The 24,809-nt window shown below is 42.9% G+C and overlaps 1 protein-coding gene across 2 annotated transcripts in view; it reads right to left on the bottom strand.

The window, feature by feature from the left end:
• Positions 1-24,809, bottom strand: part of wdr21 (WD repeat domain 21) — a 145,043-nt gene that overhangs the window by 42,641 nt on the left and 77,593 nt on the right. For both annotated transcript variants that reach the window (XM_068038400.1, XM_068038401.1), the window contains exons 6-8: positions 17,645-17,741; positions 14,455-14,601; positions 4,642-4,691 (exon numbers count right to left, since the gene is read on the bottom strand). In XM_068038400.1, the coding sequence (XP_067894501.1) occupies positions 4,642-4,691; positions 14,455-14,601; positions 17,645-17,741 (294 nt within the window). The remainder of the gene's footprint in view (positions 1-4,641; positions 4,692-14,454; positions 14,602-17,644; positions 17,742-24,809) is intronic.

The following is a 24,809-nucleotide window of genomic DNA, read 5'->3' as shown; positions in this document are numbered from 1 at the left end:
AGCTTGCTCTCGTACTCTATTTTCCCCTTCTTAATCAATCCCTTGGTCCTCCTTTGCTGAATTCTAAACTGCTCCCAATCCTCAGGTCTGTTGTTTTTTCTGGTGAATTTATATGCCTCTTCCTATAGATAATGCTATCTCTAATTTCCCTTGTAAGCCATGGTTTGGCTACCTTTCCCATTTTACTTTTGCACCAGACAGGAATAAACAATTGTTGCAGTTCATCCATGCGCTCTTTGAATGTTTGCCATTGCCTTTCCACCGTCATCCCTTTAAGTAATGTTTCCCAATCCATAATAGCCAACTCGCACCTCATACCTTGGTAGATTCCTTTACTAAGATTCAGGACCCTAGTCTCAGAATCAACTTCGTCACTCTCCACCTTGATGAAGAATTCTATCATATTATGGACGCTCATCCCCAAGGGGTCTCGCACAACTAGATTGTCAATTATTTCTCTCTCATTACACAATACCCAGACTAGGATGGTCTGTTTTCTAGTTGGTTCCTCAACGTATCGGTCCAGAAAACCATACCGTCTACACTCCAAGAATTCCTCCTCTATGGTATTGTGACTAATTTGATTTGCCCAATCTATATGCAGATTAACGTCACCCATAATTACAGATGTTCCTTTATCGCATGCCTCTCTAATTTTCTGTTTACTGCCATTCCCAACATCACCACTACAGTTTGGCAGTCTATATACAACCCCCACTAACGTTTTTTGCCCCTTAGTGTTTCTCAGCTCTACCCATGCAGATTCCACATCGTCAGAGCTGACATCTTCCCTCACTATTGCGTTAATTTCCTCTTTAACCAGCAATGCAACTCCACCACCTTTTGCTTTTTGTCTGTCCTTCCTAAATACTGAATACCCCTGGATGTTCATTTCCCATCCCTGATCACTTTGCAGCCATGTTTCCACACTCCCGACTATATCATAGCCGTTTACATCTATTTGTGCGATTAATTCATCCACTTTATTGCAAATTCTCCACGCATTAAGGCCCAAAGCCTTAAGGCTTGTCTTTTTAACATTACTTGGTCCCTTCCCACTATTTTTCACTGGGGCCCTGTTTGAATCTGGCCCTTGATTTCTCTGCCTATCACTTTTCTTATTCCCCTTACTGTCTTTTGCTCTTGTGTTTGATTCCCCCCTCCTCTGACTCCTTGCAAAGGTTCCACCCCCCTGCCATTTTAGTTTAAACCCTCCCCAACCACTCTAACAAATACCCCCCCAGGACATCAGTCCCGGTCCGACCCAGGTGTAACCTGTCCAGTTTGTACCGGTCCCACCGCTCCCAGAACCAGACCCAATGTCCCATGAATCTAAAACCCTCCCCCTCACATCATCTCTTCAGCCGATATATCCTGCTAGTTCTACTCTGACTAGCACGTGGCACTGGCTTCACCTGCCAATCTGGTCAAAAGTAAATGGGTCATTCAAGCTGCTTGCAGCCAATCACCAATCTCTAAATGATTAATTACGTGACAGAACTGACTATAATTCTTTTTCAAAAAAAGCTGAAACCACGGATATGCTTTAGGACCATAAGAACACAGGAGCAGGAGAAGGCCATTCAGCCGGTCGCGTCTGATCCGCCATTCAATTAGATCATGGCTGATCATCTATCTCAACGACACTTTCCCGCGCTATCATCATATCTCTTGATCTCATTAGTATCCAGATATTAATTGATTTCTATCTTTAACATGCTCAATGATTGAGCTTCTGCAGCCCTCTGGGGTAGAGAATTCCAAAGATTCACCACCCTCTGAGTGAAGAAATTCCTTCTCATCTCAGTCTTAAATGTCCTACCCCTTATTCTGAGACTGTGTCCCCTCTTTCTAGACTTACCAGCCAGGGGAAACATCCTACCTATATCCACTCTGTCACGCACTGTAAGAATTTTGTAAGTTTCAATGAGATGACCTCTCATTCTTCGATACTCTAGAGAATACAGGCCCATCCTCCTCAATCGCTCCTCATAAGACAATCCTGTCATCCCAGGGATTAGTCTGATGACCCTCCATTGCACTCCCTCCCTCTATGACCAGTATATCCTTCCTTAGATAAGGAGACCAAAACTGTACACAATACTCCAGGTGCGGTCTCACCAAGGCTCTATACAATTGCAGCAAGACTTCTGTACTCCTGTACTCAAATCCCCTTACGATGAAATCCCCTTTCCCTTTGCCTTCCTAATTGCTTGCTGCAGCTGCATGCCAGCATTTAGTGACTCATGAACAAGGACATCCTTTGGACATCAACACTTCCCAACCTCTCTCCATTTAAGAAATACTCTCCTTTTTTTCTACCAAAGTGGATAACTTCACACTTATTCACATTATATTCCATCTGCCTTTTGTCCAGTGTAGTGTAGCTGAAATACTTATACTAACAGCAGATTCATAAAAGATATCCAAATCAAGCCAAACAAAAGAGATAAAAGCAATGTGTCTGACAGTTGCAGCTTTGGAAACAGAGCACATTGAGAAAGCCAGGACTAGGTATATGGACATCCTTTTGCAAACAGGCAACAGCGAGTCACGGGAAAGATTTGTGAAGGTAATCTTATATACTTCAATCAAGTGTCCCCTCACTCTTCTAAACTACAGTGAAAACAAGCCCAGTCTGTCCAACCTTTCCTTATAAGACAACCTGCTCATTCCAGGTACCAATCTAGTAAACCTCCTCTGAACCTCCTCCAACGCATTTACATCCTTCCTTAAATAAGGAGACCAAAACTGCACACAGTATTCGAGATGTGGTCTCACTAATGCCCTGTATAACTGAAGCATGACATCCTTACTTTTATTTTCAATTACTCACATAATAAAGGATAGCATTCCCTTAGCCTTCTTTATTACTTGCTGTACCTGCATACTAACTTTTTGTGACTCTCGAACACCTAGATCTCTCTGTACCTCAGAATTCTGCAGTTGTTCTCCGTTTAAGTAATACGTTGCTTTTTTACCCTTCCTGCCAAAGTAAACAACTTCACATTTTCCAACATTATACTCCATCTGCTAGATTTTTGCCCACTCACTCAACCTATGTATACCGGTCTGCAACCTCCTTATGTTCTCATCACAACATACTTTCCTACCTATCTTTGTGTTATCTGCAAATTTAGTTAACATGCCATCGCTCCCCTAATCTAAGTCATTGATATAAATTGTAAAAAGTTGAGGCCCCAGCACAGACCCCTGCAAGACTCCACTCATCACAGCCTGCCAATCAGAAAAGGGCCCACTTATGCATACTCTTTGTTTTCTGCCAGCCAGTCAATCTTCTATCCATGCTATTACGTTACGCCTTACACTATGAGCTCCTACTTTGCGCAATAACCTTTTTCCTCCTTTCATTTTCTATCAATGAGGGTGCATGAATGGATGGGTGTATACAGTAACTTACTACTCTACATGTAGGTACAATTTTTTTTTTAAAGTAACACAAGCATTGAACATTGATATTATTGCACATAACAATATGGAAATATGATGGACTGAATGTAGCTCATTTCATAAACAGTTTTAAGCTTTTTTTTATTCACTGGATGTGGGCGTCACTGGCCAGGCCAGCATTTATTACCCATCACTAATTGCCCTGAGTGGCTTGCTAGGCCATTTCAGAGGGCATCTAAGAGTCAGCCACATTGCTGTGGCTCTGGAGTCACATGTAGGCCAGACCAGGTAAGGACGGCAGATTTCCTTCCTTAAATGACATTAGTGAACCAGATGGGTTTTTACAACAATCAACAATGATTTCACAGCCATCATTAGACTATCTTTTTAATTCCAGATTTATTAATTGAATTCAAATTCCACCTTCTGCTGTGGTGGGATTTGAACCCATGTCCCCAGAGCAATAGCCTGGCTCTCTGGGTTGCTAGTCCAGTGACAATACCACTACGCCACCGCCTCCCCCATTTTAAGTACAAAGACTTGCCCACTAGGATTAAGGCAAGGCCATCACAAAGAGCAGCCACAATAATTTTCGAGATTAAATTTCACAAGTGGATTTGTGATGAGGTGGTCATGTCTGAGTATTGAGTTGAATTTTTTGAGGTGGTCACTAGCATGATGGACAGGGGAGTGTCTATGGATGTTGTCTGAATGGAATTGCAGGTTACCTTGTGACATGGGTAAGTAATTGCTTGGGAGGTAGGAAACAAAAGTAGGGATAAAGGGATTGGCAGCATGTGACTAGCAGTGTTCCCCAGGGCTCTGTACTGGAGCCTCAACTTTTTGCCATATTTATTGATGATGATTGTATGTCCCAGTGTCATCTGCAAACTTGGATATGCAACCATCATTAATAAATAAAAATGTTCGGAGGAAAAGTAAATTGTGTAGATGGGAGCAGGAAATTACATAGGAATGGGCCTGAGGGCTGATTGGCCTACTCTTCTTAAGTTACCAAGTTTAAGCTCAACAGCAATAATTTTAAATATTGCCTTCTTGAAAAAAGGAGTAACACATTTTATTTTAGGAATCACAAAATGACCAGTTAATACAGAACTCAGCTGGTGTGTCAGATCAATAGATGTCACAACCATCACGAGAAACCAAATCTGAAAATTCTGTCCATCAGGTCAGAGTGCATTATTCAGCTTAAAATATTTAAAAGGATACAAGACATGAGAATCACGGCCAGATAGAGATGCCCAGCAAACTGAGGTCCCCTGAAAAATTAGAAACAGTTAGCAAATTAAAAACCTTCCTATTACTTTTAGCCTTGCAAAACGCAGGTTAGCATTGTAACACTCCTGTTACTATTTAGGAATAGCTGTAATAGAATAATCAGAACAAGTCACTAATTTTTTAAGTCATTCAATCAATGTGTTGGATCATTCATGTAAGTACCACCTCACCTATGCTACTGTTTGGGACGAGATGACCAATTAAGTAATACCATAAAACCATTTATACACAAATTACAAACTGCATTTTCTGTGACTGCATCCATGGTGCATTATTTTTCAATGAAGTTCAAATGGTTGAACACAGCATCATGTTCCAGGATCTCCTCCCTCGTCCAGCTCAATGGGACCATTACTGCTTAGTTCCACTTATATTTCTAGTCAAAAATACTACAGAAGTGAACTATTACTGAGGTAAGCTACAGATCCCCAAGCCAGGGTAAAAGTCTTGATTTGAAGTGCGAAATGAGATAAGCAGGGTGACTAGTAAGGGACCAACTACGGGAGTTGGCAATTTCAACCCACCAGAAATTGACTGGGACAATAATTTCTCGTGTTATCAATGACATAGATGAAAGAATAGAGAACTGTTGTTTCCAAGTTTGTTAAGAGCACTAAGGTAATACAATCAGCAGAATGATGCAAATGGACTTTGATAGATTGTTTGGGAAAAACTGCAAAGTGTGCGGTCAACCATTTGAAACATAAGAAAGATCAGAGTATTTTTCTCACTGCTGAGAAGGTAGGAACTGGGGATGAACAGAGATTTAGGAGCCTATATATAGAAATCACTAAAAAGTGGTGGACAGATACAAAAAATAATTAAAAGGCTAATGGAATCATAACCTTCATCACAAGGGGACTGGATTATAAAGGGGTGGAAGTGATGTTACAGCTGTATAGAGCTCTGCTTAGACCCCATCTTCAGGTTTGCATTTAGCTCACCTCAGGCAGGATGATACAAGGATAAAAGGATTAAATTATGGGGATAAGGTATTTATGATGATTTGATAGTTTCTCTTTATCTACCCTATTTCCCCTGGTGGGGTATTCTAGAACAAGGTGGCATAGCTTGAAAATTAGAGCTAAGCTATTCAGGAGTGATGTCAGGAGCACCTCTTCACACAAAAGGGTAGTGATAATATGAAACATTCTCTCCCAATAAGCTGATGAGGCTGGGGATCAATTGAAAGTTTTGAAACTGAGGTAGATTTTTTTCAGTTCTGATGAAACAACCTGAAACACCCGTGAGGCTGAGAACTACGTGGATAGCACATTTCGGGAGGTGGTCACACCACAGGTTAAGAGAGTGCAGGCAAAGAGGGAATGGGTGACCACCAGACAGTCCAGGAGGACCAGGCAGGTAGTGCAGGAGTCCACTGAGTCCATCTCGCTCACTAACCAGTCTTCCGTTTTGGATACCGGTGAGGGCAATGGTTCCTCAGAGGAGTACAGCCAGAGCCAAGTCTGTGGCAACATGGGTGGCTCAGCTGTACAGGAGGGAAGGAAGAACACTGGAAGAGCAATAGTGGTAGAGGATTCAATAGTTAGGGGAACAGACAGGTGTTTCTGCAGCCATAGATGTGACTCCAGGATGGCATGTTGCCGCCCTGGTGCCAGGGTCAAGGATGTCACTGTGTGGCTGCAGGACATTCTTATGGGGGAGAGTGAACAGCCAGAAGTCATGGTCCACATCGGTACCAATGACCTAGTTAAAAGGAGGGATGAGGTCCTGAAAGCAGATTTTAGAGAGCTAGGAGATTAAAAAGCAGGACTTCAAAGGCAGTAATCTCAGGATTACTCCCAGTGCCACATGCCAGTGAGTACAGAAATAGGAGGATACAGCAAATGATCGCATGGCTGGAGAGATGGTGCAGGAGGGAGGGCTTTAGATTTCTGAGGCATGGGGGACCGGTTCAGGGGCAGGTGGGTTACACCTTATCAGGACCGGGACCAATATCTTGCAGGGAGATTTGCGAGTGCTGTTGGGGACGGTTTAATCTAGCTTGGCAGGGAGATGAGAACCTGAGAGAGATTTCAGATTGGAGGGAAACAAAGCTGGCAATGGAAGGAAGAAAAGTAGTAAACAAAATTGGAAGGCAGCGGAAACAAGACCAGCATCAAATAGGGTGAAATATGGAAAAATGTTAAATAGGCAAAATTAAAGTCACTCTATCTGAATGCATGCAGCATTCACAACAAGGTAGATGAATTGACGGCACAAATAGAAATTAACGGGTCTGATCTAATTGCCATTACAGAGTTGTGGCTTCAGCTGGGAACTGAACATTCAAGGGTATTTGACATTTAGGAAGGATAGGCAAAAAGGAAAAGGAGATGGGGTAGCAATGTTAATAAAGGATGATATCAGTATATTAATGAGACAGAATCTTAGATTGGAAATTCAAGATGTAGAATCAGTTTGGGTGGAGCTTGGAAATGGCAAGGGGCAGCAAACATGGGTAGGAGTTGTTTATAGGCCACCAAACAGTAGTGGTTATGTAGGGTATGATATAAATCAGGAAATTAGAGCTGCACATAACTAGGGTAATACAGCAATCCTGGGACACGTCAATCTACATACAGACTGGGTAAACCTAATTAGCACGAATGTGGTGGAGGATGAATTCCTGAAATGTATATGAGATGCTTTTCGAGAACTAGTGAATGAGCCATTATTGTGCAATGATAAAGGGATAACTAATAATCTCGTTGTAAAGGAGATTTGAGGGAAGAGTGACCATAATACGTAAAATTTTACATTAAGTTTGAAAGTGATGTAGTTCAATCCGAAACTAGGGTCTTAAATCTAAACAAAGGAAACAACAAAGGTACAAGGGGCAGGTTGCCTGTGGTAGATAGCGAAACTACATTAAAAGGTATGATGGTAGACTGGCAATGGCTAGCATTTAAAGAATACATGGTTTACAACAAATATACATTCCTTTGAGGCATAAAAAAACCACCAGGAAAGGTGATCTCACTGTGGCTAACAAGGAAGAGGCTTATAAAGTTGCCAAAAAATTAGTAAGCCTGAGCATTGTGAACATTTTAGAATTCAGCAAAGGAGGACCAAGAAACTGATAAAGAAAGGGAAAACAGAATATGACAGTAAACTAGCGTGAAACTTAAAAACTGACTTTTTTTTTTACTCATTCATGGGATGTGGGTGTCGCTGGCCAGGCCAGCATTTATTGCCCATTCCCAATTACCCCAACTGAGTGGCTTGCTAGGCCATTTCAGAGGGCATGTAAGAGTCAACCACATTGCTGTGGTCTGGAGTCACATGTAGGCCAGACCAGGTAAGGACAGCAGATTTCCTTCCCAAAAGGACATTAGTGAACCAGATGGGTTTTTACAACAATCGACAATGGTTTCATGGCCATCATTAGACTAGCTTTTAATTCCAGATTTATTAATTGAATTCAAATTCCACCTTCTGCCCTGGTGGGATTTGAACCCATGTCCCCAGAGCAATACCCTGGGTCTCTGGGTTACTAGTCCAGTGACAAGACCACTACGCTACCACCTCCCCTCAGCTGTAAAAGCTTCTATAGGTATGTGAAAAGGAAAAGATTAGCAAAGACAAATGTGGGCCCATTACATGCAGAGACAGGAGAATTTATAATGGGGAATAAGGAAATGGAAGAGAAACTGAACAAATACTTTGTGTCCGTCTTTACGGAGGAAGACACAAAAAACTTCCCAGAAATCCTAAAGAACCAAGGGAATAGTGAGAATGAGGAACTGAAAGAAATTAGTATTGGTAAAAACAGTAGTACTGGAGAAATGAATGAGACTGGAAGTTGGTAAATCATCTGGATCTGATGATCTACATCCCAGAGTGTTGAAAGAGGTGGCTGTAGAGATAGCAGATGCATTGGTGGTCATCTTCCAAACTTCTATAGATTCTGTAATGCTTCCTGAAGATTGGAAGGGAGAAAATGTAACCCCACTATTTAAGAAAGGCAGGAAAGAGAAAACGGGGAACTTCAGACCTGTTAGCCTGACATCAGTTTGAGGGAAAATGTTAGAATCTATTATAAAGGATGATAATTGGAAAATAATGGTAGGATTGGGCAGAGTCAACATGGATTTATGAAAGGGAAATCATGTTTGACAAACCTACTAGCAGATAGACGGGGGGGCACCAGTGGATGTGGTGTATTTGGATTTTCAGAAGGCTTTTGATAAGATCCCACACAAGAGGTTAGTAAACAAAATTACAACACATGGGATTGGGGGTAATATACTGCTATGGATTGAGAATTGGTTAAAGAACAGGAAACAGAGAGTAGGAATAAATGGGTCATTCTCAGGATGGCAGGCTGTTACTATAGTGGGGTACTCCAAGCATCAGTGCTTGGGCCACAGCTGTTCACAGTCTATATAAATGATTTGGATGTGGGGACTAATTGTAATATTTGCAAATTTGCTGATGACAAAATTAAGTGGGAATGTAAGTAGTGAGGAGGATGAAAGGAGGCTTCAAGGGGACTTGGACAGGCTAAGTTAATGGGCAAGAACATGGCAAATGGAATATAATGTGAATAAGTGTGAAGTTATCTGCTTCGGTAGAAAAAACAGAACGACGCAGTATTTCTTAAATGGAGAGAGATTGGGAAGTGTTGATGTCCAAAGGGACCTGGGTGTCCTTGTTCATAAGTCAGTGAAAGCTAGCATGCAGGTGCAGCAAGCAATTAGGAAAGCAAATGGTATGTTGGCCTTTATTGCAAGAGGATTCAAATACAGGAGTAAAGATATCTTGCTAAAAATGTATAGAACCTTGGTAAGACTGCACCTGGAGTACTATGTGCAGTTTTGGTTTCTTTACCCAAAGGAAGGATATAGTTGCGATAGAAGGAGTGGAACGAAGGTTTACCAGACTAAATCCTGGATGGTGGGATTGTGCAATAAGGAAAAATTGAGGAAGCTGGACCTGTATTCTCCAGAGTTTCAAAGAATGAGAGGTGATCTCATCGAAACATGCAAAATTCTTGCAGGGCTCGACAGGGTTGATGCAGGAAAGAAGTTTCCCCTGACTGGTGAGTCTAAATCCAGGGCACACAGTCTCAGAATAAGGCGTAGGCCATATAGGACTGAGATGAGGAGGAATTTCTTCACTATTCCTGAGGGCAATGGAGGCTCAGTCATAGAGTATATTCAAGGTAGAGATTAATAGATTTCTATATATTAAAGACATCAAGGGATATGAGGATAGTGTAGTAAGATTAGGCATGATCTAGTTGAATGGTGGAGCAGACACAAGCGATTAAATGGCCTTCTCCAGTGCCTATTTCCTATGTTCCTGTCTCTCTCTGGCCAGCCTCTCTCCTCGCTTCCCACCCACCACCTCCACCCCCCCTACCTCTGCCACCCACACCACCACCCCCCAGCAGCAAGTCTCTCTCTCTCTCTCTCTCACCACTGCCCCCCACACTCCCCCAAGTCTCTCTCTCTCTCCCCCCCCCCAAGTCTCTCTCACTCTCTCTTTTCACCGTCTCTTTCTCTCTCATCCAGTCTCTCTCTCTTTCTCTCTTCTCCCCAGTCTCTCTCTCTCTCTCTCTTCTCCCCTTTCTCCCCAGTGTCTCTCGCTCTCTTTTCTCCCGTGTCTCTCTCTCGCTCTCTTTTCTCCCTAGTGTCTCTCTCTCGCTCTCTTTTCTCCCTAGTGTCTCTCTCTCTTGCTCTCTTTTCTCCCTAGTGTCTCTCTCTCGCTCTCTTTTCTCCCAAGTGTCTCTCTCTCTTGCTCTCTTTTCTCCCCAGTCTCTCTCTCTCTCTTTTCTCACCAGTCTAACTCTCTCTCTTTTCTCCCGTGTCTCTCTCTCGCTCTCTTTTCTCCCTAGTGTCTCTCTCTCGCTCTCTTTTCTCCCTAGTGTCTCTCTCTCTTGCTCTCTTTTCTCCCTAGTGTCTCTCTCTCGCTCTCTTTTCTCCCTAGTGTCTCTCTCTCTTGCTCTCTTTTCTCCCCAGTCTCTCTCTCTCTCTTTTCTCACCAGTCTAACTCTCTCTCTTTTCTCCCCAGTCTCTCTCTCTCTCTTTTCTCCCCAGTCTCTCTCTCTCTCTTTTCTCCCCAGTCTCTCTCTCTCTCTTTTCTCCCCAGTCTAACTCTCTCTCTTTTCTCCCCAGTCTCTCTCTCTCTTTTCTCCCCAGTCTCTCTCTCTCTTTCTGTACCCCCAGTCTGTTTCTCTCTCTCGTTCTAGTCTGTCTCTCTCTCCCCTCCACTATTTCTCTCTTTTTCTCTCTGCCCCAGTCTCTCCCTCCCCTCCCCAGTTTTGCTCTCTCTCTCCCACAGTCTTTCTCTCTGGCCAGTTTCTCTCCCTCTCTCCCCAAGTGTGTGTCTCTCTCCCACCAGTCACCCGTGCTCCCCCACCCAGTCTCTCTCTCTTTTCCCCATCTCTCTCACCCAGTCTCTGTGTGACTCTCTCTTCCCCCCTCCCCCAATCTCTGTGTCTCTGTCTCTCTCTTCTCCCCAGTCTCTCCCTTCCCACCAAGTCTCTTTCTCTCTCTCGTTCCAGTCTGTCTCTCTCTGCACCCAGTCTCTTTCTCCCCTCCCCAGTTTCTCTCTCTCTCTCCCCCCCCACACTCTTTTTCTCTCTCTCCCCAGTCTCGCTCTGCCCCTTGTCCCTCTCTCTCCCCTGTCATCCAGTCCTTGTTCCTTAGTCCTTCTCGTCCCCTTTGCCCCCAGGACCTCTGTCCCCGAGTCCCTTGCTCCCATCTCTCTTTACCCCAGTCCCTCAGTGGATCTCTCCCCGTCTCCCACTCTCTCCTGTCCCCAGTCTCTCACCTTGTCTCCCAGTCACTCCCCCTCTCTATCTGCCAGTCGCTAACTTCCCCTGTTCCCCAGTTTCCCTCTCCTCCAATCCTTCTCTCCTGCTGTCCCCCAATCTCTCTCTCCCTGTCCCCCAGTACCTCCTTCTCTCCCCCATCCCCAGTCTCTGTCTTTCTCTCTGTCCCCAGTCTGTTTCTCTCTCTCCCTCCAGTCTCTCTGTTCTGGTCCCTCTCTTTCCCTCCCTGTCCCCCAGTCCCTCTCTCCCAATGTCTCCCAGCACCATTGGATGTGATAAACATCGGGAGAGAGGAAGCATTAATGGGATTAGCATCCTTGAAAGTTGATAAATCACTAGGACCGGATGAAATGCACCCTAGGCTGTTAAAAGGAGCAAGAGAGGAAATAGCAGAAGGTCTGAACATCATTTTCCAGCCCTCACAGGATACAATATGGTGTCGGAGGATTGGAGAATTGCTAACGTTGGACCGCTGTATAAAAAGGGAGTGAGGGATAGACCGAATAATTACAGGCCAGTCAGTCTAACCTCAGTAGTGGGCAAAATATTGGAATTTATTCTGAGAGACAGGATAAACTGTCACTTTGAAAGGCACAGGTTAGTCAAGGATAGTCAGCATGGATTTGTTAAGGGAAGATCTTGTTTGACCAACTTGATCGAATTCTTTGAAGAAGTAACAAGGAAGATAGATGAGAGCAGTGCAGTTGATGTGGTCTACGTGGATTTTAGCAAGGCTTTTGACAAGGTCCCACATGGCAGACTGGTTAAAAAAATAAAATCCCATTGGATCCAGGGAAATGCAGCAAGGTGGATTGAAATTGTCTCAGTGCCAGGAAACAAAGGGAAATAGTGGATGGGTGTTTTTGCGACTGGAGGGCTGTTCCTAGTGGCGTCTGGCAGGGCTCAGTACCAGGTCCCCTGCTTTTTGTGGTATATATTAACGATTTGGATGTAAATGTAAATGCTAATGTAACCCCACTATTTAAAAAGGGAGGTAGAGAGAAAGCAGGGAATTTTAGACCAGTCAGCCTGACGTCAGTAGTGGGGAAAATTCGAGAGTCCATTGTCAAAGATTTTATAGCAGAGCACTTGGAGAACAGTGGTAGAATCGGGCAGATTCAGCATGGATTTACAAAAGGGAAATCATGCTTGACAAATCTATTAGAATTCTTCGAGGGTGTAACCAGTAGAGTTGATGAGGGGGAGCCAGTGGATGTGGTTTATTTGGACTTTCAGAAGGCTTTCGACAAAGTCCCACATAAGAGATTAGCGCGTAAAATTAAAGTGCATGGAATTGGAGGAAGTGTATTGCGATGGACAGAAAATTGGTTGGCAGACAGGAAACAAAGAGTAGGGATAAATGGGTCTTTTTCCGAATGGCAGACAGTGACTAGTGGGGTACTGCAGGGATCGGTGCTCGGACTCCAGCTATTCACAATATACATTAATGATTTAGATGAGGGAACTAAATGTAATATCTCCAAATTTGCAGATGACACAAAACTGGGTGGGAGGGTGAGTTATGAGGAGGATACAGAGAGTCTTCAGGGTGATATGGACAAGTTGAGTGAGTGGGCAAATGCATGGCAGATGCAGTATAATGTGGATAAATGTGAGGTTATCCACTTTGGTAGCAAAAACAGGAAGGCAGATTATTATCTGAACGGCCATAAACTGAGAGAGGGGAATATGCAGTGAGACCTGGGTGTTCTCGTATACCAGTCGCTGAAGGTAAGCATGCAGGTGCAACAGGTGGTTAAAAAAGGCAAGTGGTATGTTGGCCTTCATAGTGAGAGGATTCGAGTACAGGAGCAGGGATGTCTTGCTGCAATTATACAGGGCCTTGGTGAGGCCACACCTTGAATATTGTGTGCAGTTTTGGTCTCCTTATCTGAGGAAGGATGTTTTTGCTATAGTGGGAGTGCAGCGAAGGTTTACCAGACTGATTCCTGGGATGGCGGGACTGACGTATGAGGAGGGATTGTGTCGGTTAGGATTATATTCGCTGGCGTTCAGAAGAGTGAGGGGGGATCTCATAGAAACCTATAAAATTCTAACAGGACTTGACAGGATAGATGCAGAAAGGATGTTCCCGATGGTGGGGGAGTCCAGAACCAGGGGTCATAGTCGAAGGATACGGGCTAAACCTTTCAGGATTGAGATGAGGAGAAATTTCTTCACCCAGAGAGTCGTGAGCCTGTGGAATTCACTACCGCAGAAAGCAGTTGAGGCCAAAACATTGTATGTTTTCAAGGAGTTAGGTATAGCTGTTGGGTCTAAAGGGATCAAAGGATATGGAGTGAAAGCGGGAACAGGCTACTGAGTTGGATGATCAGCCATGATCATAATGAATGGCGGAGCAGGCTCGAAGGGCCGAATGGCCTACTCCTGCTCCTATTTTCTACGTTTCCATCAAGGTGAGAATGTGGATCTTGTTGCCAGAAGTAGTACAGCAAACAGTACAGATGCATTTAAGGGGAAGCTAGATAAGCACATGTGGAAGAAAGGAATAGAAGGTTATGAGTGGGTTAGAAGAAGTAGGGTGTGAGGCTCATGTGGGGCATGACACTGCACAGACAAGTTGGGCTGAATGGCCTGTTTCTGTGCTATAAATTCAATGTAAAATTATATTTTCCTGATTGGTGAGGTGGCACTGTGGATAGATGTATGTTTCAATACATTTGGTTATCACAAAGGTCAATCACTTTGTTACAGAAAAAGTGGAAGCAAAGACCATGTCACCCTTTATCAGTTGGCATTAGAGTCCTGCAAATAAATCTGTAAGCCATTCTCTTGGGTCAGGGAAGTGAATGACTCCATGAGGGAGAAAATCCCTACTACCCCTTTATATACAAAGGTAAAGAAGACATAAAGAATATTTTTAATTTATTAACCAAGTTTCTGAAATTACGAAACTGCTTTTCAATAGCTCATAAACACCTGAAGCAAAAGTAGCAACGGACCTTACGCTGTGTGAAGTAGAGATTGTCACACATATCCACAGAAATAAGTCTGGATTCTTTTCTACGCCCATCCAGTTTCAGAATTCCATATTTGTAGCCAGTTTCATCATTTTTTACAGCAAATATCTGCTCATTGTTCGTGTCTGCCTATTAAACATGGAACAGTATTATCAACTTTTGTTATGACTTAGATATATTGTTCAGCAAGTGAACACTTGCTGTGATTTTAATATCTTTCAGGCACTACAATACAATTAATCAGTAAACATTTATAGGTAGCAATTCCTTAGTGTCGAGATGGAATGCGGGAACAGGGTAATACCCATTATTTAGAATAGTAGATTTCTGTCAATGAGCCATGATCAAACAGCAGTACCAGACCAGTTAGGAATAGAGTCATAGAGGCATAGAGTCGTACAGCAGAGAAACAGGCCTTTCGGCCCACCGCGTCCATGCCGACCATAATGCCTATCTATACTAATCCCACCTCCCTCTATGCCTTGCTCATTCAAGTACCTCTCAGAATCCCTTAGTTAAGAATAGTTGAGCAAAAGCTCAGTGATTGAGACCTCGCATGTATTTGCCCATCTCTGTCCCTACCTCAGCTCATCTTCTGCTGAAACACTCATCCATGCCTTTGTTACTTCTAAACTTAACTATTTCAATGCACTCTTGGCGGGCCTCATTTGCTATCTTCTGAGACTCTGCCAAACTTATCCCAATTTGCACCAAGTTCCATTTACCCATTGCCCCTGTGCTTGCTGACCTACTTTGGCTAAGGGTCAAGCAACGACTCGATTTTAAAAGTTGCAACCTCATTTTCAAATTCCTTCATTGCCTTGCCACTCCCTATCTCTGTCATTTCCTTCAGCCCTACAAACCTCAGAAATATCTGCACTCCTCCAACTCTGATCTCTTGTGCTTCACTGATTTTAATCATTTCACCATTGGCGGTCATGCCTTCAGCTGCCTAGACCATAAACTCTGGGGTTTCCTCCCTAAACCTCTCCGCCTCTCTATATTTTTGTTCTCCTTGAAGACGTTCCTTAAAACCTACTTGTTTGGTCCTCTGAATTGCCTTGGGAGGCTTTGCTATGCTAAAGGTATTGTATAATGCAAGTTGTTGTTGTTGTACATGGCTTGTCATCACACTGTTGCTGTCTAATAGAAAATAACAATTTAATTGGTCTATAGCAGGTCCTAGGTCTTACCAATACAATACTAGCTGATCGCCCGTGGCATTGCTTATGGGTAGGCTGCAGTCCAGAGTGGAATTGTGATGGATACCATGGTCCAGCTGAAAGAACAGGTAGCTTCCACCCAAACAACTGTCAATGCCACTCTTCTGTCAATTACTTGAATCCATGTAATACAACTCTATATCACAGCAGTTTAATTTCATATGTAGATAAGTGTTATGAACAGACAGTAATGGAGGGAAGGAAAAGATCCTCTACTGCATTCAGTCTGTCCAAAATAACTGTGATACACTGTGTAATACAGACAGTCCCCACCTCACCAGAAAGCTACGTAATCTCCTGCATGAGGCAAAAAAAAAAGATTAAAATCCCTGGCTAATTAGGGGAAAAAGCTGGAAAATTCCTATCTCTCCGTCGCGGTGATCAAAATTAGTCCAGGAGATCACTTTGACCTGTATTAATGTTAGACAGTACCTACTTTTTATGCAGTAATCTGCACCTTAGCCACAAACAGGTCTAGCTCTTGCTTGAAGGAAATTAGAGAATCTATGTCAATTGCACAAGCTGGTAGCTTATTCCACAAGTCCACTGTTTGGGAAAAGAATAAACTCCTGACATAGAACTTAGATCTAGCCTTATTTATTGTGACCCCTGGTCTTATTTAGTGGAAACAAATTGTCAACACAATCTATTCCTTCCTGCCAGTCTCCAGTTGTCTAAAGTGTAGAGTCCCAGTTCTTTGAGCCTTTGTATTGAACTGAGGTCGGCCCAAGGTCTTGTACAAGGACTAAATAGCATGTTTTTGTCTTATATAGTCAATTGCTCTATAAATACACTCCAGCACCCTATTCACTATTCTTTCATGGCATTGTTCATGAACTTTAGAGATCCATGTACTTGAAGGTCCAGATCTCTTTCTTTCAACACCTGCCTTCGTGCTTTTTATTGAAAGGTGTGTGTATGTTCAGCATTCGCCTTGCCCACATGCATAATGCTGTACCTTTTTAAGCTAAACATCAACTGTCAGTTATGAACCCAATCCCCCAACACATCAAGATCTACCTTAGGCTGTCAAACATCATCTACAGTCCCAACACTTGCACAATTCTTTGCATCATCTGAAAGCTTGCAGATCATGCCTCCAACACCTACATCTGGATCATTAATAAAAATAATAAACAGGACACCACTGGTGAATGGACTCCAATCAGATTCAACTCTATCTATAATTACTTTCTGCCTGCAAACCTTTCAGCCAGTTCTCAATCCAGCACAATAAGTTGCCTTTAATGTCGGAGGCTCCAATCTTGCAGGGAAGTCTCTTGGGTGGATAATGTCTACCAGGTTTCCCTCATCCGCCATCTTCGTGACTTCTTCAAAAATTGCAATCAAGTTAGTCAGTTGAAGCCATACTGCGTGTCCCTGTTGTATGCTTCTCTGTCTAAGTAGTGAAACAGTGCATCCCTAATGATTCCCTTAAGAAGCTTCCCTATTACTGGCATCAAACTAATCGACCTATAGTTACCCAGATCTGTCTCTCCCTGCTATTTTAAAGATTAGAACCACATTACTTCCAAACTGTTGCATCACCCTAGTGGGCTAAAAACGCCAATATTACATTATTTTTATAGAGTTTCGTGAAAGCAATTCACTCATCCATTAAACTTGAGTCTGCTGATATCATTCATAATAAGAACATTCAGTTATATTCCATCCAAATGTATAGAATTAAAATGCTAGCTTTAAAGTGCAGAGTGATATAGAACAGGCCACGCCTATATCAATAGATAAAACCCCAGTCCTATTTTTTGGGTAAAGCTTCACCCAATCCTCAAGTAAGTCGATGCCAATCAAAGCATTTCGCTAGCTGATACTTAAATGTTATACTCAGGCTTAATAAATACAAGAAATAAACATTTCCAATTATCACAGCTTTGTCACACACTTCTGAGCTGGAAAGCAAAAATAATCATTTCAGTTCTCACACTTACCAAAATCATTTTGAAACTGCTTGCACTGGAAGATTCTGAACTGTGAATCTCGAGTTTATTCCTTCTCATCCTGCTGACCTTGAGTTCTTGAGCAAGCCTGTAAACGATGTTGGGGGTTGGGGCGATGTGCAGAAACAGTTGTTAAAAACAAGAATATTTGAGGATTACTATCAAACCTCAACATTATGAACTCAAGGAAGAGTGAACGTTTTCACATCAGGGGTTCTGCTTAAAAGGACTGACAGACCATTAAAATATCATGAACAGAAAATAATCAAAAAGGCGAATTGAAATGTTGGCCTTTATAGTGAGACGGCTAGAATCCAAGGGGGTAGAAGTCATGCTTCAGCTATACCACATGGGAGTACTGTGAGCAGTTCGGGGCACCACACCTTAAGAAGATTATATTGGCCTTGGAGAGAGTACCATGTAGATTTGATGGAATTATACTTGGACTCCAAGGGCTAAATTACGAAGAGAAATTAAACAAACTGATGACGGTTCTGATGAAGAGTCACTGACCTGAAACGTTAAGTCTGCTTCTCTCTCCACAGATGCTGCCAAACCTGCTGAGTATTTCCAGCATTTCTTGTTTTTATTAAACAAACTAAAGTTTGTTTTCACGATATTGAGGGGAATAGTGAGGGTAGATAGAGAGAAACTATTTCTGCTGTTTGGGGAGTCTAGGATTAGGGAGCATAGTCTAAAAATGTGAGCCAAATTTTTCAGGAGTGAAATTCGAAAACACTTCTTTCCACAAAGGATGGTAGAGGTTTGGAACTCTCTTCTGCAAATGGCAACTGACGCTAGATCAACTATTAATTTTAAATCTGAGACTGATAGATTTTTGTGAACCAAAGGTATTAAGGGATATGGGGCAAAGGTGGGTAATATGGAGTTAGATCACAGATCAGCCATGATCTTACTGAATGGTGGAACAGGCTTGAGGGGCTAAATGGTCTCCTCCTGTTCCTATGTTCCCATGACTGCTTTTACTGGCCATAAAAGAGGCTTTGCCAGAACGAGGAAAAAAAATGTTAAGAGAGAGTGCAGAGGAAAACTGAAAATGGAAATAAAATGGGCAAAGAGAATGTATGAGAAAAGATTAGCAAGTAACACAAAAGGTAAAACTATAGTATTTTATAAATATATAAAGAATAAGAGAATAGTTAAAGGAAGGGTGTGGCTGATCGAGGATAAAAAAAAATCTTTAGATGGAAGCAGATGTTGGGTACTGAATGATTACCTTGCATCTGTCTTCAATAAAGAAGAGGATGCTGTCAATGTCACAGTAAACAAGGAGGTAGTAGAGAAACTATGGGATTGAAATACATAAAGAGGAGGTACTTAAAAGGTACTTAAAAGTCCAAACGTCACCTGGTTCAGATGGGAGGGGGAGGGTGGGTAAGTGTTGGCAGCATATACCAGTGAGAGTTTGGGGGCAGGGAGTCCTAGAGTTATACAGCACAGAAACGGGCCCTTCGGCCCATCGTGTCTGTGCCGGCCATCAAGCACCCAACTATTCTAATCCCATATTCCTGCACTTGGCCCGTAGCTCTGTACACTATGGCGTTTCAAGTGCTCATCTAAATACTTCTTAAATGTTGTGAAGGTTCTTGCCTCCACCACCACTTCAGGCAGTGCGTTCCAGATTCCAACCACCCTCTGGGTGAAAAAATGTTTCCTCAAATCTCCCCTAAACCTCCTGCCCCTTACCCTAAATCCATACCCCCTGGTTCTTGACCCCTCCGCTAAGGGAAAAAGTTTCCTCCTATCTAACCTATCAATGCCCCTCATAATCTCGTACACCTCAATCATGTCCCCCCTCAGCCTTCTCTGCTCTAAGGAAAACAATGCTAGCCTTTTCAGTCTCTCTTCATAGCTGAAATGCTCCAGCCCAGGCAACATCCTGGTGAATCTCCTCTGCACCGTCTCCAGTGCAATCACATCCTTCCTTTGGGCGGCACAGTGGCGCAGTATTTGCACCGCAGCCTCACAGCTCCAGCGACCCGGGTTCAATTCTGGGTACTGCCTGTGTGGAGTTTGCAAGTTCTCCCTGTGTCTGCGTGGGTTTCCTCCGGGTGCTCCGCTTCCCTCCCACATGCCGAAGACTTGCAGGTTGATAGGTTAATTGGCCATTATAAATTGCCCCAGTATAGGTAGGTGGTAGGGAAATATAGGGACAGGTGGGGATGTGGTAGGAATATGGGATTAGTGTAGGATTAGTATAAATGGGTGATTGATGGTCGGCACTGACTCGGTGGGCCGAAGGGCCTGTAATAGTGCTGTATCTCTAAACTAAACTAAACTATAGTGTGGTGACCAGAACTGTACACAGTACTCCAGCTGTGGCCTAACTAGCATTTTATACAGCTCCATCATAACCTTCCTGCTCTTATATTCTATGCCTCGGCTCATAAAGGCAAGTATCCCATATGCCTTCCTAACCACCTTATCTACCTGTGCTGCTGCCTTCAGTGATCTATGGACAAGTACACCAAGGCCCCTCTGACTTTCTGTACTTCCTAGGGTCCTATCATCCATTGTATATTCCCATGCCTTGTTAGTCCTCCCAAAATGCATTATCTCACACTTTTCAGGATTAAATTCCATTTGCCAATGCTCTACCCATCTTACCAGTCCATCTATATCTCCCTGTAATCTAAGGATTTCCTCCTCACTATTTACGACACCACCAATTTTCGTGTCATCTGTGAACTTACTGATCATACCTCCTATATTCACGTATAAATCATTAAAGTACACTACAAACAGCAACGGTCCCAGCACTGATCCCTGCGATACACCACTGGTCACAGGCTTCCAATCGCAAAAACAGCCCTCGACCATCACCCTCTGCCTTCTGCCACTAAGCCAATTTTGGATCCAATTTGCCAAATTGCCCTGGAGAGACAGACAGATTACAGGCAAGTACAGACAAGGGTTTGCAATTCTCCAAACCTCTGGCACAATCCCTGGATCTAAGAAGGACTGGAAGATTGTGGCCAATGCCTCTGCAATTTCCACCCTTACTTCCCTCAGATAGTCAAGAGACTAGGGTTGAGTCAAAAGGCCCAATGTGATAGTTTTGTAATAAAAGAGGACGTATAAAATCCAAATACTGAAACTTGAAAGGCAAGCCGGTAGCCATCGTAGGTTTACCAAAAGCCTGTCCTAAAAAGGATGCCCCAGCGCTGTTGACGAGCCAGTGGCTTTGGCAATATTGGATTGTGAGCAGAGTTGGGCTACCCTGTGTGCGAATGAAATAAGTCAGGTCCCTGAAGGTTATAGAAATTTTGTGTTCAGGGGCAAGGTGCCCTGATATTTGTCAAATGAAGTAGGCAAGTCGATTGTGCTGCTTAGAGATCCAGGGGCCACCCAGTTATTGATGATAGCAAAGGATGCAGATTTTCCCCCAAATAGTGTTATGAAAGTCGTGGTGCAGGGCATTGACTGGGGTTATTTATCCATTCCATTGCAGAAGTTTAATTTGCAATGTGATTTAGTCACTGGTCCAGTCACAGTACGAATCGTACCAGATTTTCATATTGAAGAGTTGGATTAGTTGCTAGGAAATGACTTAGCTGGGGATAAGGTATTGGCATCTCCAGTAGTTCCAGAAAAGCCAGTTGAGGCTGCTGAAACTAAAGTTTTGCAGGAGGAATTTCCTGGAATATTCCCAGATTGTGTAGTGACAGAATTCGGAGAGCTATCCCACAGACTAGTCAAGCATCAGCCTGACATAGTCATACTCATGGAATCATACCTTACAGACAATGTCCCAGACACCACCATCACTGGGTATGTCCTGTTCCACCGACAGGTGGTGCTGGCACAGTGGTATACAGTCGGGAGGGAGTTGCCCTGGGAGTCCTCAACATTGACTTCGGACCCCATGAAGTCTCATAGCATCAGGTCAAACATGAGCAAGGAAACCTCCTGCTGATTACCACCTACCAACCCCCCCTTGGCTCCAAGGCTATCAATACTGAATTCTTTAACAGATCGTCTTTGATTAAGGCAGATCATGACTTCAGAAATTTGTCTCAAATGGTGTGTCCTGAGGCAGAAGCTCAAAAGGTCCCCGAGTGCTATTATATTAAAAATGACATTCTAATGAGAAAGTGGAGACCTCCCCAGAGGCCCGTTGATGAGGACTAGGCTATAGTTCATAAAGTTGTTGTCCCCCCGGGGCACTGTAAAGAAATTTTGAGAATTGCCCATGAGATCCCAGCGGCAAGTCATGTGGATATTCGAAAGATTCAGGCCAAGATAGGACAGTATTTTTATTTGCCAGGCTTGAATAAAGATGTGGTTGATTTTGTAGAACTTATCATGCATGTCAGATAGTTGGGAAGTCACAGCCTTCTATTATGCAAGCCCCATTGATACCGACACCAGTATTTAGCGAACCATTTAGTAGGGTTCTTGTGGATTGTGTCAGACCCTTACCCACAATTAAGTCAGGTCACAAGTTTCTTCTAACCATCATGCATTTGTCCACTAGGTTTGAGAAAGATAACAGCAAAAGTTGTGATTGAGGGGTTGATTCAGTTTTTCCACTAGATATGGATTGCCAAAAGAAATTCAGTCAGACCAGGGGTCAAATTTCATGTCGGGGTATTTGAAGAGGTCATGATTAATGTGAGGGTGCAACAGCTCAAATTGTCTGCTTATCACCCGCAGTCACAAGGTACTTTGGAAAGGTATCACCAAACCCTAAAAAGCACGATAAAGGCTTACTGTTTTGAGTATCCCCATGATTGGGATAAGGGGATATCATTTTTATTATTTGCCACCAGGAACACATCAAATCAATCTACTGGTTTCAGTCCTTTTGAATTGGTCTATGGGCATGAGGTTAGGAGTCCCCTTAAACTGAGTAAGGAGATTTTTTTTGCACAGCACGAGGTAACTACCCTCTTAGATTAGTGCTTCAAGAGAGACTCACAAAAGCTTGTGAGATGGCTAGAGAACATCTCAAGATTTCTCAGCAAGTGATGAAAACCCAAGTGGCTAAGGCACGCCGTTTGCAGCCTGGAGTCAAGGTATTGGCTTTGTTGCCTTTGCCTGGGGAACCATTGAAAGCTAGTTTCAGTGGACCTTACTTCATCAAGACAAAACTTAGTGAGGTGAACTATTTAGTTAGTACCCCAAACAGATGGAAAAGTCAAAGGGTGTGTCACATGAATAGTACCAGTAAATGTATGTCAAATGACAGAAGAGGAGTTTAAGGGTAATGTTACTTTTGATGAACTGGATGAAGGGGCAGAGACCGAACTCTCAGATTGAATTCCCTGCGGTAAAATTGGCAAACACAGAAGTGTTAGAAAGTTTAGATACAGTTCTACACTATCTTTATGAACAGCATAAAAGGGACAAGGTTGAACTTCTAGAAGAGTTCAAGCAGTATATGCGGATATGCCAGGTCGAACTCCTCTGGCTATTCATGCCGTTGATGTGGGGACAAACACACCCATTACACAGAACTCTTATCAATTCAATTCTGATAAACAGGATCAGGTCAGAGACGAGGTTCAATATATGTTAAAGAATTATATAATTAACCCTAGACAGAGTAGCTGGAGCTCTCCCGTGATGCTAAATGAAAACCAGATGGTTCCAAAAGATTTTGTATTGATTATCGGAAAGTCAATGCTGTAACTAAAACAGACTCTAATCCAATCCCACGACTTGATGATTGTATTGACAGAGTGGGGAATTCAGTCTTTATTAGTAAGATTGACTTGCTGAAAGGATATTGACAAGTCCCCTTGAAAGACCAAGCTACAGAAATTTTTGCCTTAGAAAATTGAGATGGCCTATTTCAGCATTTCAAATCATGTCATTTCAAAGCCACATTTCAAAGGTGGCTGCTGGACTAAGCAATTGCACTGTGTACCGTGATGATCTATTGGCATAGAGTGACACCTGGGAAGATCATGTTAAACACTTAAAGGTTGTGTTTGACAGGTTAGAGAAAGCCAGTTTGGTAGTGAACTTAGCGGGTTTGCCAAGGCTAAGGTCACCTATTTAGGGAATGTTGTGGGTCAAGGTCAAGTGTTGCCTACAGAACCTAAGGTTGAGGCGATAATGGACTTCTCCAAGACAAAAAAGATACTACGATTCCTAGGGAATGTGTAGGCTCTATTGGATGTTCGTTCTTAATTTCAATACAGTAGTTACCCCACTGACGAATTTGTTAAAAAAGGGCGTGAAGATTCAGTGGACATGATCCTGTCAAATGGCGGTTTGAAAAGTTGTCATTTCTAATGGCACCAGATTTTGGCATACCCTTTAAGATAGCTATTGATGCCTGTGATTTAAGAGTAGGGGCAGTGTTATTCCAGTGTGATGATACTGGTATTGAACAACCAGTCAATTGTTTTTCTAGAAACTTCAATAAGTACCAGAAGAAGTACTCCACTACTGAAAAGGAGGCTGTCGTTCTCATATTGGCTCTCAACATTTTGAAGTATACAACAATAATGGCCAAGGGGAAATAGCTGTTTATACTGATTGAAATTTCTTCTATAAGACTTATAGATTTTGCATATTGAAAAAGGAAAATAGGCTTGTGATTCCAGATAAATTTAACAGGTTTTCTGAAGGCAGACAGGACTGTAAGAAAGGAAGAAAACCAGAGGTGGCAGTCTCAAGGGAGAGAGAGGGAACACCGGTTCTCAGGAAAAAAAATGATGCAGCAAAAGGCTGCAAAGACTTAAACCTGCTTTGAAAGTCAAGGTTCACAGAGAAGTAAAAGAGCAGCAGGATCACCAGGGATCACCTTATTCACAGATCTCCAGGTCAAAAGTGCATGGAGAAGTGAGTGAAGAGGACACTGACTTTGAGAAAGGTCTGGGAGATCCAACCCACTGCCAGTGGGAGGAGTTTGTGACTTCTAATTGCAAAGATTTCGCCATCACAGAGGACTGTGTAACTTGTGCGTGGTCTGAGGTTTTCAAGTATTTTAGAAAGTAAAGAAAATATATTTCTTTGTAATTTGGGGGTATCAGCTACTTACAAAGAGTTATTTAGTTAATGGGGAATTCTTTTAGTTTAATTCTCACAATTGTAACGGTTAAGTGAGGAAGGGTTGAAGGGGTTCCCTCTTTTCCCTCTCCTTGTTTGACCACAACAGGTTTAATTCTTTATTAAAGTGGAA

The sequence above is a fragment of the Heterodontus francisci genome, chromosome 9 (genome assembly GCF_036365525.1).
Source record: "Heterodontus francisci isolate sHetFra1 chromosome 9, sHetFra1.hap1, whole genome shotgun sequence".
NCBI lineage: Eukaryota > Metazoa > Chordata > Chondrichthyes > Heterodontiformes > Heterodontidae > Heterodontus > Heterodontus francisci.
The sequence above is the reverse complement of the archived record's forward strand: the minus strand, read 5'-3'. Positions and strand labels throughout refer to the sequence as shown.